Source organism: Gracilinanus agilis, chromosome 2, assembly GCF_016433145.1.
Source record: "Gracilinanus agilis isolate LMUSP501 chromosome 2, AgileGrace, whole genome shotgun sequence".
NCBI lineage: Eukaryota > Metazoa > Chordata > Mammalia > Didelphimorphia > Didelphidae > Gracilinanus > Gracilinanus agilis.
Window position 1 is genome coordinate 401,723,691 of NC_058131.1, and position 14,618 is coordinate 401,738,308.

The following is a 14,618-nucleotide window of genomic DNA, read 5'->3' on the forward strand; positions in this document are numbered from 1 at the left end:
GTAAATATTCTTCAACTGGGGTATGATCAAACAAATTGCAGTCTGATGATGGAATAATAATGTGCTGTGAGAAAGTATGAATGTAATGAATATAGAAAAATATGTAAAGATCTCCATGAACTGATGCAAAATGAAGAAAGTGGAGCCATATATATATATGTGTGTGTGTGTGTGTGTGTGTATACAACAATTAAAGGAGGAAAAATGAGTATAACAATTAAAGGAGGAAAAAATCACACATACAATAAAAAATTAACATTGCAAAATTATAAAGAATAAGTATGGCTTGGGAGAAGATATGAGAAAACACCCTCACCTCACCTTTTCACAGAAGTGAAAGAACCAAAATTGTTGCACATTGTGTATATTTCCAGGCTTTCTCAATATACTGATCAGTTATGCTGATTTTAAAATCTTTTTGTCTTTAAAAATGTCATTTTAAATATAGAATGGCTCTCTTGGAGGAGAAGAGGAAGAATGCTGAAGGAAATTATGGTCTAAAAAATTAAGACATTAGCAAAAATTAATTTAAAAAAAGAGAAAGTGTCCTATTTCTGAGTTGTCTAGAAGGGGAAAAAATACTTTCCATTAAGGGGCAACTCTGCTAAGCTTTCAAATGATCAATGAAAAGTAAAGAAAAGAGTAAAACAATGTCAAGAAGAAGGAAAAAGTATTACTATCTTTCTGTTAGAGAAGGTAGGATATGTCCATTGTCATATTACAATAGTAAAAAATAATAACATAAGAATAAATAAAAGAATGAAATTAACTACCAAAAAAAGTTACTGGAAGTGTCTAAATCTCTTTTTCCAATAGAAAAAAAAAGTTAAGGATAAATAGTTTGATTTTGCTTAATCCTAACTGCAGTATTATGTAGTTATGTAGACAAGCAGCCTCTCTTTCTTTAACTCATCTAAAACGTCAGATTAGACTAGTACTAACAGATAAATATTTTTAGAAAAAGAAATGTTATGGAAGTGTGGCAAATAGTTCATCCTCAAACCCTGGGTAGAAATCAAGTATATGAGAAACAGGAAAGCATTTTATCATTAAACACCTTGAGCATCTTCTACATCCTCTGCGAAAAATGGAAAGATTGTTGACTATCTTTTAGAATTTTAGTTAAAAAGTCACTGTCTTACAACCAGAACAAAAGAAACGAGGAAGGAAAAGGGAAAGGGAAAGAGAGTGTTGCAGAAAAGATAGTACAGTTTTCCAAATTAAGGGCAAGAAAAGCTTTACTTAGTGATTTCTGTGGTTCATACTTTGCAATGGAATGAAAGACGGAGAACCACTTGCTGGGGTGTATTTAATGACGTATCTAATTGTTAGTCAGTAAGAATTCTCAGTGGTGGAGAAAAACAATTACAAAGACCTGTGTTTGATCTTAGAACAAACAAGAACCTCACCTTAGAAGGAGAGTTCTGGTCCCTGAGTTCTGGCAGACCACCAACCTTGGAGTTGATTTCAGCAGCCAGGTTACCCTTCAAGTCTGTTGGGTCCGTTTTCAGAAAAGTGAATTCGCTCTGTCCTGGATCCGAAGTAAGGCACACCTCGTAGGAATATGGCAAGGGCAACGTCCCATTGATGCATTTACTAGTGACTCTGGGACCCAGGCTAGAATAAAGATCAGTGGGAAGAGAATCCAATACTAAATGCTGTTTGGGTTTTCGGCACTTAAAAACAACCGCAAACACTGCGGTCAAGAGGAATACAAAAGATACTAAAGCCAATGCAATGACTAGAAAAAAGTTAACTTTCCATTGCGTGGGTAGATTTTCCGAGCCCTCCTCCTTCATCTCAGGCAACGCCTCCTGCAGACTGTCTGCAAAGACTAGATGCAGAGCCACAGTGGCCGACAGAGGGGGCTGGCCTCCATCCTGCACGGAGACCAGAAGGCGGTGCCGAGCTGCATCTCGGTCAGTCAAAGCCCTCGCAGTCCTGATCTCGCCTGTGCGCAGCCCCAGGCTGAAGAGCCCGGGATCCGTGGCCTGCAGCACGCGGTAGGCCAACCAGGCGTTGTGTCCAGAGTCTGCGTCCACTGCCACCACCTTGCTGACCAAGTATCCTGGCTCTGCAGATCGAGGAACCATGTCGAAGAGGGCCGATCTGTCAGGTCCCAGGGCGGGGTAGAGGATGTTCGGGGCGTTGTCATTGCGGTCCAAGATGAACACTCGCAGGGTGACGTTGGCACAAAGGGCTGGGGAGCCCGAGTCACAGGCCTGCAGCGTCAGTTCGAAGGTTCGGACCTGCTCGTAGTCGAAGGAGCGCTGAGCGAAGATGTCTCCGCTGTGGCCATTGACAGACACGCAGGAGGACAGAGGCAGAGGGGCCAAGTCACTGCCGAGGATGGAATAGGACACTCGGCCATTCTCTTCCAGGTCCGAGTCAGAGGCTGAGACCTTCGCGATGGAGGCTCCAGAAGGGTTGTTCTCAGGGACGTAAACAACGTAGGAAGGTTGAAGGAAAACCGGAGGATTGTCATTGACGTCAGCTACGTGCAGGGTGAAGGTTTTGCTGGTGTACAAAGGAGGGTTTCCCTTGTCTGTGGCAGTCAATGTGATATTATACTCTGGGGTCTGCTCGCGATCCAGGGCTCCGTCTGTCAGTAGCTTGTAGTAATTCTTGGAAGAGGACTCTATTCTGAAAGGAATGGAATATGATTGCATATAACAAGATATTTCTCCATTGCTCCCAGAATCTATGTCACGTGTTTTGAAGAGGGCAATCACTGTGCCAGGTTCGGAGTCTTCCAGGACAGAACTGACTAGAGATGTTAATATTATTTCAGGTGCGTTGTCATTCTCGTCTTGTATGTCTATGACAACTTTACACTGTGTGGAAAGACCTCCCCCATCCTTAGCCTCTATATCCATTGTAAACTTTTTTGTGTCCTCAAAATCCAGGGAAATTTTGGTTCTGATTTCACCTGTGTTTGGATCCAGGGAGAACATCTGCCGGGCATTCTGGGTAACACCGGTGAAGGAGAAAGTGATTTCCGAATTTACTCCTTCATCTTTATCGGTAGCAGTCAGGCGAAGTACGGAGGAGCCCGGGGGTAAATTCTCCAGTAGATTAGCTCTATAGAGGCCCTGACTGAAGACTGGTGGATTATCATTGGCATCGGTGACATTTATCTTGATTTGAGTGGTGCCACTGCGAGGAGGATCTCCCCCATCCATAGCTGTTAGAACCAAATAATGAGAACTTTGCATTTCTCGATCGAGAGGTTTCTCCAATACTAATTCTGGGTATTTTCCACCACCTGGATTTTCTCTTACCACCAATGAGAAATATTGGCCAATACTTAGATAGTAATTGTTGAGTGAATAGACAGTTATATCGGGATCATTGGCTGATTCAAGAATCCATCTCGCACCTGGCAAAGTGGACTCAATAATTTCTAAATTTATTTCATTCTGACTGAATTGTGGAGCATGATCATTAATATCCTCAATCGCCACAGTGATGTGAAAAATATTTAAGGGATTTTCAACCATAGCTTCCAACTGTAGTTCACATACTGTTCTTTCCTTACATATCTCCTCCCGATCTATTCTGTCGCTGACCAATAATTCCCCGCTCTCCTTGCTCACGCTAAAGTATTCCCTCTCTGCACTCACCCGCAGCTTCCGAGTCGGCAAGTCCTGGACCTCCAGCCCAAGATCCTTGGCGAGGTTCCCCACCACCGATCCTTTCGCCATCTCCTCAGGAATTGAGTAGCTGATGTGCTCGGAAAGCGTCCGGCAGAACAAAGACGCCCAGAAGGCACAGAGTACTTGCAGTTTAGGGGGTTGTCTTCTCTCTGCCGAGTTCCTTCCCATCCTAACTTCCTTTTCGCCGTCTTTCCAGCCCTGCCAAACAGCTGTTTATACCACTGCAGCAATCCTTCAGAAATATGAGACTGGGCCCCCACTATATTCCTCTGAAGTGAGAGTTTCTCAGAGAAGGGTCTATGGCGCAGCGAACGCGACTGAGTCTGTGCTGCTCTTCTCTCTGCTGTATCTTATGACGGAGCAGGAAATCACCCTCAGGAAGCTCCAGGAGCAATCGTGTTTCAGCTCTAATTCCGTACTGGCCAGCAGCGGCACCCAGAGTTTCATTCCCAAATTGCAACATTATTTCGCTTCCTAAAACCAATCTTTGCAACTCAAGAGCTTGATGATTTTTCTCCATGTGAGAGCTCCGATTTATAAACATTCAATGGGTTTGAATTATTTGATTTGTATGTGCATGGATTACTCTGCACGTTATCACACTTCATGTATGAAAAACGATTATACTTCATGTATCCTATCAGTCTAATTAGTATGGGGGGTTTTATGGTTTACTGAGGTTTATATTACAAACCCAGTGCTGTTGCAAAGGCGGACAACTTTACAAATTTGAAGAACAGAAAAAATACAAGAAATGTCGTACTTTGCCCACCCATTGACAAGGCCAGTGTGGTAATGATCTCAAAGACATTTTGGAGAGGGGAAGGGGACAGACAGACAAACAGAGACACAAAGACAGATTGTCAGAGAGAGAGACAGACAGACCGACATGGATGGGATAGTTTCCTTTCGTGACAGCTAGTAGTGTGAAATCAAGGTTTACAAAAACCATCAATAGTTATAATTTTCTTATAATGAAAACATAATTTTATTAATTTGTTGATAAATCTTTGAGTTGAAATTATCTACAACGATTGTTTAAAAAGGCACATTAAAAATCGTTTTCAGATAGATTAGAATCCATCTTTCAGATTCCCACAACGATTGGGTGGGGGGGAGGGAAATCTAACTGATTATGATGAACATCATTCTCACCAATGATAATCCAGTACAAAGAATTGCTGATTTTAAAACCTGCCATTAACAACATTATTTTGAAAAGGAACATAAAAGCTTGTGACCCTGGGAAAGTCACTTAACCCTCATTGCCTAGCTCTTACAGCTCTTCTGCCTTGGAACCAATATACAGTATTGGTACTAAGATGGAAAGTAAGGGCTAAAATGTTTTAAAAATAAAGAAATAAGCTATTCCTGTTCACTTTAATGGACATTTTTGTTTCAGTTTGGCTTTAATGATCATGATCCTTTTCTTTAAAATCCTAGAAGACATCCAGCACTTCCTTATCTGTTGAAAAGCTATTTACCTCAATTCAAACCCTTAGAGAACCCATTTTCGTTCCTATGTTTAGGGTTAGGAGAATTGTTTTGGAAACAGGACAGTGAGCAGAATAATGATTCTGAACCGTTTCTTTAGGAGTGTGCTTGAATTTGTATCGAGAAAGAATTAAGCATAAAAAAAGAATTGAAGAACATTCAAGTGTCTTACAAATTCATCATTCACCGTCTGAATTATGAAATTAGATTCCTTTGGGAAGTCCAGGGAAGGATACTAAGCTTACCATGTATTATTATGAATTTTCAAGTCAAAGCACAATTGGAAGAATAACAAAAGTAGGTAAAACTTAGGAAACTCTGTTTTTATAAAAGGTGATATCATAAGTAAATTAGGAAAGCATGGAAAAAATATACCTGTCAGATGTATGGATAAGGGAAGAATTTATGACCAAATGAGATAGAGAGGTTTATTGGAAGTAACATGAATAGTTTTGATTACATGAAAATAAAAGGGTTTTGCACAAAGAAAACCAATGCAGCAAAAATTAGAAGAAAAATAGGAAACTGGGGGGAAATTTTGTAGCAAATTTTTTTATAAAGGGCTCATTCCTCAAATGTATGGGAAACCAAGCCAAATTTATAAAAAATATGAACCATTCCCCAACTGACAAATGATCAAATGATATGAGCAGGTAGTTTTCAGAACAAGACATTAAAACTATTAAAAGTCACTTGAAAAAATGCTCTAAATCACTAATTTGAAAAAAACAAACCAAAATGATTTTGAGATGCCACCTCACATTTATAGTATTGGCTAATATGACAGAAAAGGAAAATGACATGTTAGAGGGGATGTAGAAAAATTGGGGCACCAATGCACTGTAGGTAGAGTTGTGAAATAGTTAAACCATTTTAGAGAACAATTTGGAACTACACGCAAAGGGCTATAAAACTGTACATACCGATTGACCCAACAATACCATGTCTAGGTCTGAATCCTAAAGAGATCAAATGAAAAGGAGAAGACCTTATTGGTATAAAAATATTTAGAGCAGCTCTTTTTGTAGTGACAAGGAACTGGAAATGGAGGGGATGCCCATCAATTAAAGAATGGCTTGACAAGCTGTAGTATGTGATTGTGATGGGATAATATTGTGCTCTAAGAAATGAGAAGTGGGATGTTTCAGAAAAACACGGTGAGACTTAAATGAAGAGAAAGCCCAAATCACTTATTACAAATTGGACTACATTCTCCATGGGGCATCTCTCTCCTACATCTCTATTGATTCTGAGATTGGCATCCTCTATGTTCTGCTCTCTTTTTACTATGAAGAGAACCAGGAGAACATTGTACACATTGACAGCAATATTGTAGCGATGATCAACTGGGACTTATCTACTCTGATCAAGACAATGATCCAAGACTTCCTAAGTACCCGTGATGAAAAATGCTATTTCCAGGAAAAGAATTGATGAACTCTGAGTACAGAATGAAGCATACTTATAAAACATTCTTTCTTTCTTTGCCTGTGTGCTTTCTTTTGCAACATGGATAATATAGAAATTTTTTTGCATGACTTCACATGTAAAATGAATATCATCTTGCTTGCCTTCTCAAGGGGTGGGGAAAGAAAGAGAAGAAGAGAATTTGGAAGTTAAAAAATTTAAAAATGAATGTTAAAATTTTTTGCAGGTAACTGGGAAATTATTAATGCAATGAATAAAAATATATGAAAAAAAAGCTCCCTGATGAAATTCTTTAATTATAGCCTCGTTCTATAAGATCTCTGGTTTTTAAATAGAATATCTTCAATACCATTATTTGGTGATGAATCTATAGTTTAATCCTCAGTAAGACATACGTTGTGTTTTACTCTAGAGTGCATATACTATTCTATCACCCTCTTTCCTGAACAATAAACTACAAAGGAGAGGCCAGATATGTCATAAAAGGATAACAAATTTCACTTGGGTGATAGAATATGCTAAATGAAAACCTAAAGACTTAAATGCTAAGATTCCTTGCCCAGAAGAAAGCCTGAGTTGGTCAGAAGAAGATGAGTTTGCCCTAAGTCCAGGAGAGAGCAGATGATAGCTAAAACATCAATATCCATAACTTTCTATGAGCATTTTCAGACTAAGACAATGAACTTTTTGAACCAGCAAAAAAAAAAAAAATGGGTGTTTGTCTAGTGCTAACTTAGGAACCTCTTTAGCAGTATTCTAACCAATCAGAAAGAATCAATTGTCTACACAAATATAACAGTTCAAATGTCAGGAAGTTAAATGAAGAGTATCACTCAGAGTAGAATAATAGATATTGCATTAAGCCATTAGTTGAATGAAGACAAATAAAGGAATGTCATATTTTAGCAACCTAGCAATGATCAGATAAAAATAAATTTAAATTTCATAAATGAATTATTCTATCATCTTTGTAGAAAATGAAAAACAAACATAATAGATAATGAAGAAATAAGATAATTATTGATAAGGTGAAAGAAACTCACAGAAATGAGAGCAGGATCTCTGGCAGAAAACCTTGAATCCTCTGGTATTAATAAGGGCTCCTTTTTCTCACAACTCTGCTGACTAATTAAAGTATCTGCATAATTGGGCTGGGGGAAAAGCAATTGGCTTTTCCTAGAATCCATGGTGAGGGAAACCTCATGGGAATAAGTCTGGAGAAAAGCCTGAACTCCTTCAAGACCCATAAACTGGGAAGGTGGGCCACTGGAGGACTGTAACAGCTGTGAATTTCGCCAGGACCTTAACTTGATCACCAATAAGACAATGATGAAGACAAAGAACAGAGAAGACACCACAGCCACTGCAATTACAAGATAAAGAGTGAGATTTGCGTCTTCCAGGTCTCCTGGAGTCTCCGGATTGCTGAGATCTGAGAGGATCTCGGGGATGCTGTCAGCCACAGCCACTGTGACACTAACTGTTGCAGATAAAGGAGGTTCCCCATTGTCAGAGACTGCCACCGTTAGAATCTGTTTGAGGGAGTCTTTGTCATGGAAAGTTCGGGCTGTCCTGATCTCACCTGTGTGCAGATCCACTGAGAAAAGCCCAGGCTCTGTTACTTTCAGCAGACGGTAGGATAGCCAGGCATTCTGGCCAGAGTCTGCATCCACTACCACTACCTTGGTCACCAGGTAGCCTGGCTCTGCAGAGCGAGGAGCCAACTCCACTCCTGTGGAGCCATCAGTGGGGAAAGTGGGGTACAGGATTTCTGGGGCATTATCATTTTGATCCAGGATGAACAGAGTTAGAGACACGTTGCTGCTGAGAGGTGGATCGCCCCAGTCCTTGGCAGTTACTTGAAGCTGCAAATCCCGAAATTGTTCGTAATCAAAAGAGCACAGAGCATAGAGGACGCCAGTCTCAGAGTTAATAGAGATGTAGGAGGAGAGAGAGGCCCCATAGAAAATATAATCCGTAATGGAGTAAGTGATTCGGGCGTTCTCTTCAGTGTCAGAGTCACTAGCGGTCACTGAATAAATGGAAGAGCCTCTTGGATTATTTTCAGGTATGTAGGCAGAATAGGACTTCTGACTGAAGCTGGGAGGGTTGTCGTTGGTGTCTTCTACTTGTAGGGAGATGTGAATGTTTGTAGATAACAATGGAGTTCCTTGGTCTATGGCTGTTACTGTGACATTGTACATGGATGTCTGTTCCCTGTCTAGAGTTCTGTCAGTCACTAAACTGTAATAATTTGCATATGATTTTTCTAATTTAAAAGGCAAGTGACCATGAATGGAACACATAATGTGACCATTATTCCCAGAGTCTCGGTCATGCACCTTTAAAAGGGCAATCACAGTTCCTGGAGGTGAGTTTTCAGGGATTGAACTGGCAGAAGAAGTGACCGTCACCTCCGGAGGATTATCATTCACATCTAGTACCCTGACCAGTACCTTTGCACTAGTTAGAAGACCACCACCATCCTGCCCTTGAATTTCCATTTCATAGATTTTCGATTCCTCATAATCCAGTGATTCTTCAAGTATTAGTTCCCCTGTCCGGGAATTTAGCTGGAAAATCTCTGAAGCTTTGTCGTCGATGTTCCGAAAAGAATAAGTTACTTCTCCGTTGACTCCCTCATCCGAATCCGTAGCGTTCACTGCTAGCAGCAGCTTCCCCTTGGGCACGTTTTCTCGAACACTCACGCTGTACAAGGACTGAGTAAATACTGGGGCGTTGTCGTTCGCGTCTAGGACCAACACGCGGATTCGAGCAGTTCCAGACAGGCCTGGATCTCCTCCATCCAAGGCCTTGAGGATAAGCTGGTGAACAGATTCTTCCTCCCGGTCCAGGGCCCGTTCCAACACCAGTTCCGGGTACTTGGCCCCATCGATCCCACTTAGCACATTCAGAGAAAAGTGATTGTTCTGACTTAGCTGGTAGCTCTGGAGGGAATTTACTCCTATGTCTGGATCCCTCGCACTGGGAAGCCCAAAACGTATACCCGGGGCCGCGTTTTCATTAATTTTTATTTCCACTTCATCTGTCCGGAAGCGTGGAGCGTTATCATTAATGTCCGTCACTTCTATTTCTAAGCCATAAATTTTCACTTTGTCCTCCATTAAAATTTCCACATTTAAAAGACAACTAGAAATTCCAAGACAAATTTTCTCTCTGTCTATTCTGTCCGCGGTGATTAAGCTGCCGCTTCTGACATTGAGAGCGAAATGTTGCTTACCTCCGGAAACTATGCGGGCTCCTCGCTCTGACAGCTTGTGGGGCTCCAGACCCAGGTCCTTGGCGATGTCACCCACGAAAGAGCCCTTCTCCATCTCCTCGGGAATAGAGTAATGGATATGCACAGCCCGGGTCTCCCACAGCGATCCCAGGAGACAGCAAAGCAGGATTCTCCCTCTGTAGTGCCAAAGCTTCTGCGGAGAGATCATCACTGCATCCCCAGCTGAATGGTTTGGATTTCCTATTTTTTCCGGTTATCTCTGAACTGATTCTTGTTTTTCCTCAAGACATCGGGAATATTGACATTCACTGAAGGAGTCCGAAAGGCTCTGGGGCTCTTGATCTGGGTCTCCGTGAAAATCAGCAATGAGCCTTTCGGTTCTGTGGTCTTTGTATTGTGAGAGAAAAGACAGGCAGGCGGGATCTCGCAGAACCTTTTTCTTCCGGATTGGTGAACAGCGACGCCCAGAGCCTTAATCAATTATTGCATCCTTTTAGGTAAACTTCGTAGATTAACAAAATATTAACGATGTATGTGATTTTCTTGTTTTTGTTTTACATGCATTTCTTTAAGAGAAGGCAACAGTGATTGTATGCAGTTTTCGGTTAGTTACGCAAACATGAATGCTCCTTGTAGCTTTAAATTTCAATTACCTTTTCCCATTACACCCTTGGAATACTAGGATTTCATTACTAGGGATTCTTATAAGATGAAAAAAATCAATGAAGTAACTTAATTGTGTTTAAAATGTGAATACATTTTAGGAGTGAATTCTCATCTCCAAAAAGTTCCAGCATTTGTTTTATCCTTTTATTTTAAAGAAAACATTCCCCATATAATTTGTCGTGTATAACCCTCAAAGTTTTACCTAATTAGCCCAAAATGCCAAAATGGACTCTATAAGAACAAGAATATATTGAGTTCTCATTTTAAAACGAGTATGTAAGAAAATAACTTTAATAAAAGAAGTAACTTTTTTTTTATCATTCTTAAGGGTAAGAAAATGATGAGAAATAGTCTAAACCACATTGAAAAGATTATTCCAATTTACCATTCTAATTCTGTTGATAAAATTCATCAGAAACCATAGTGGATATAATGTTACCACATATAATTAAAGATTCAGGTTGATGGACATGTTAAACAATGCTAATGGGAGTGAAAATTCTTTTACTTTATCTCATACCTATGTAGAACTAAGGAGGGAATTATATTATTATGCATCTACCGCCACCACCTTGGTGACCAGATGGCCAGGCTCAGCTGATCCAGGGATCATGTCAAAGAGGGCTGAGCTGTCAGGGTCCAGTAGTGGATATTATTATGCCATAGGCATAGAACTATATCAATCAACCAAAAATAAAGCATTTTTAGATCAAATATATAGCTATAATGATTTGCATATGGTTTTAGGTAGAAGATGTTAGTGAAGTTCAATATTTGGTAATATATTTAGTAGAACCCTACCTGTCCAAGAGTGTTGGAATGACAATTGACATCACCATTTAAGTTATTCTTGAATAACATGGAAGCAATATTTGTGTTGAAAAGTTCTGGAGGACACTGGTCAGTTGATTTCAGGTAATTAAATTCTGTATGTCCTGGATCTGGTGCTACACACAGATTATAGGAATAAGGCAAAGTTCCTTCACTGTAGTTTGGGGGGATATTGAGTTCAGATTTAGAGTGAAGATCCCCCCGGAAACAGCTCCATACTCTAGGATCAGAGGATCTCTGAAGGTGCAGAGCAATGGCCAATGTCACAGTCACGAGAAATAGTAGAGATATTAGGGCCAGAGCCACAACCAAGTAAAACTGTATCTCAGATTGGGATTCGGAGGTGGTTGTACGCTCCTCCTTCATCTCAGGCAATGCCTCCTGCAGACTGTCTGCAAAGACTAGATGCAGAGCCACAGTGGCCGACAGAGGGGGCTGGCCTCCATCCTGCACGGAGACCAGAAGGCGGTGCCGAGCTGCATCTCGGTCAGTCAAAGCCCTCGCAGTCCTGATCTCGCCTGTGCGCAGCCCCAGGCTGAAGAGCCCGGGATCCGTGGCCTGCAGCACGCGGTAGGCCAACCAGGCGTTGTGTCCAGAGTCTGCGTCCACTGCCACCACCTTGGTGACCAGATGGCCAGGCTCAGCTGATCGAGGGATCATGTCAAAGAGGGCTGAGCTGTCGGGGTCCAGTGGTGGATAGAGGATGTTTGGGGCATTGTCATTGCTGTCCAAGATAAACACTTGTAAGGTGACATTGGTACAGAGGGAGGGAGAACCTGCATCCTGGGCCTGCACAATCAGTTCAAAGGTATGAACTTGCTCATAGTCAAAGGAACGCTGAGCAAATAAGTCCCCACTGTTACCATTAACAGACACATAGGAGGATAGAGGCAGGAAGGGTAAGTTGCTACTGAGGATGGAGTAGGACACCTGGCCATTTTTTTCCAGGTCTGGGTCAGTGGCTGAGATTTGGGCTATGGAGGCTCCAGAGGGATTGTTCTCAGGTACATAAATGACATATGAGGTTTGGAGGAAAGTGGGGGGATTGTCATTGATGTCTGCAATGTACAGGGAAATTATTTTGCTGGTGGACAGAGCAGGATTCCCCTTGTCTGTGGCTGTCACAGTAATGTTATATTCCAAGGTTTGCTCCCGATCCAGGGCCCCATCTGTCAATAACTTGTAGTAATTCCTGGAAGAGGACTCTATTTTAAAGGGAACAGTTCCTTCTATACCACACACAATCTCTCCATTCTCTCCAGTATCTCTATCATCTGTTTTAATCAGAGCAATTACTGTCCCAGGCACTGTGTCCTCAGGGATAGGATTAGACAGAGACGTTAATGTTATTTCGGGAACATTGTCATTTTCATCCCTAACTTCTAAAACAACTTTGCATTGTGCAACCAGAGAGCCAGCATCCTTGGCTTCTACATCCATGGTATATACCTTTGTTTCTTCAAAGTCTAGAGTCTCCTTAATAACGATTTCTCCAGTGGTTGGATCCAGTCTAAACTTGTGTGAAGCATCTTTGGTGATGCTTGTGAAGGAGAAGGTGATCTCTGCATTAACCCCCTCGTCTTTATCCGTGGCTGTCACTTGCAGTACCGAGGATCCAGAGGGCAAGTTCTCTGACACGCTTGCTCGGTAGACATCTTGACTGAAGACAGGCGGATTGTCATTAGCATCCGTGACTCTGATCCTGATCTGAGCGGTGCTACTTCGGATGGGATCGCCCCCATCAACTGCGGTCAAGATTAAGTGGAGGGAATTCTGGATTTCTCGATCGAGGGATTTCTCCACCACCATTTCTGGATATTTACTGCCATCAGGATTATCTTTCACTCTCAGAGAAAAATAGGGGTTCGAATTTATCTGGTAAAATTGCAAAGAATTGAGCCCAACATCTGGATCGTCAGCTGATTCAAGAATTAATCTAGTACCTGGCAGTATAGACTCACTGATTTCTAAATTTAATTCATTTCGACTGAATCGAGGCTCGTGATCGTTAATATCCTGAATCGTCACAACCACATGGAAGATATTTAAGGGATTTTCCACTACTATTTCCAACTGTAATTCACAGGCCTGATTTTTTCTGCATATGTATTCTCGATCTATTCTGTCACTGACCAGCAGATCCCCATTGTCTGCGTCCACGGAAAAGTATTTCTTCTCCCCAGTAACTCGCATTTTCCTGGCGGGCAAGACCCGGATACCGATCCCCAGATCTTTGGCGAGATTCCCCACCACTGACCCTTTCTCCATTTCCTCTGGAATGGAGTACCGGACCTGCTCGGAAAGCACGCAGCAGAACAAAGAAGTCAAGAAGGGAAACAGTACTTGCCTCCTCATTGTTATTCCTGGTTCCCGGGAGCGGCGCCGCATTTTTTGTCCTCAGCTCGGCAGCCCTCAGCAATCCCGAGAAACTGTAGTTTAAATCAACGTTCTAATAGTCCGCAGATAAGGAAAATCAGCCAACGCCTCAGCTTCGCGGCTCTAACGCCCCTTGTTTTGGGGTCAAGATCTGCGCAGCAAAGGGACTAGTCTCTGTGCACTGAGTCTCCTCTCTGCTGCCAGCCTAACGCCTATGCAGGAAATTTCTTTGCAGGAAGTTACAGGATGTGACTTAGCTGTCTCTCCGCCCTGGCCAACAGCGGCGCTCCGAGGTTTTATTAGGAACTGCAAGGCTACGTGGATTTCTAGAATCAATCTTCCTAGCGCAAAATTTTGTATAGTCTCTTGGAAAGACTCCGCCTATGATAGCCAAATACTTTAACTCTTTTCTCTTAGAGACAGCTTCAAAAGATATTTTAAAGCCTATCCCCACCCCACCCCCGATTTCCTTATAAGTCCCGAGAAGTAATACTACACCACAATTCTCTTATTTATGCTTTTATCCAAATCCTTTCAAAATTTAGACTTCTACAAAAAAAGTTTAAAGAGGCCATTTTTATGCAACTCGTTTTTTTTGGCTCAATAGAATCCTCATTTACTTTAAAGCTGGACGGTAACAAATGTTGAGTAAGAGAACAAACCAACCAAATGAAATTACCAAAATTATCACCATGAATCAGTCCTTCCCCAGTTATTATCAGTCCCTTCGATGTTGATTTTCAAATTTCCCAGAGCCATTAAAAAAGAATGAGTTGGGGAAGAGGGAGTGGACTAATTTATTTGAATAGGTCTTTTTTTTTTTCAAGCTCAGAGATCGATTAGTCTTTTTCTTAAAGGGAAGCAGTCTTGGGTGAACTTAACATTTTGATTGGCTATTCTGGAAAGGAAATTGATTACCTAAACTC

The 14,618-nt window shown here is 41.5% G+C and overlaps 3 protein-coding genes across 3 annotated transcripts; all 3 read right to left on the reverse strand.

Moving 5' to 3' along the window:
* Positions 1–1,328: 1,328 nt before the first annotated feature.
* Positions 1,329–3,824, reverse strand: LOC123233834 (protocadherin gamma-B7-like). The gene has a single exon (XM_044659874.1). It carries the CDS (start codon positions 3,822–3,824, stop codon positions 1,329–1,331), a length of 2,496 nt encoding a protein of 831 aa, XP_044515809.1.
* A 91-nt stretch (positions 3,825–3,915) lies between these two features.
* LOC123233835 (protocadherin gamma-A12-like) lies at positions 3,916–10,027 on the reverse strand. The gene is made up of 2 exons (XM_044659875.1): positions 7,622–10,027; positions 3,916–4,074 (listed from the first exon to the last, which is right to left on the reverse strand). The coding sequence occupies exons 1-2, from the start codon at positions 10,025–10,027 to the stop codon at positions 3,916–3,918; spliced, it is 2,565 nt and encodes an 854-aa protein (XP_044515810.1).
* Positions 10,028–10,059: 32 nt separating this feature from the next.
* Positions 10,060–13,704, reverse strand: LOC123233836 (protocadherin gamma-B7-like). Its single transcript, XM_044659877.1, has 2 exons — positions 11,287–13,704; positions 10,060–10,206 (listed from the first exon to the last, which is right to left on the reverse strand). The coding sequence occupies exons 1-2, from the start codon at positions 13,702–13,704 to the stop codon at positions 10,060–10,062; spliced, it is 2,565 nt and encodes an 854-aa protein (XP_044515812.1).
* Positions 13,705–14,618: the final 914 nt, after the last annotated feature.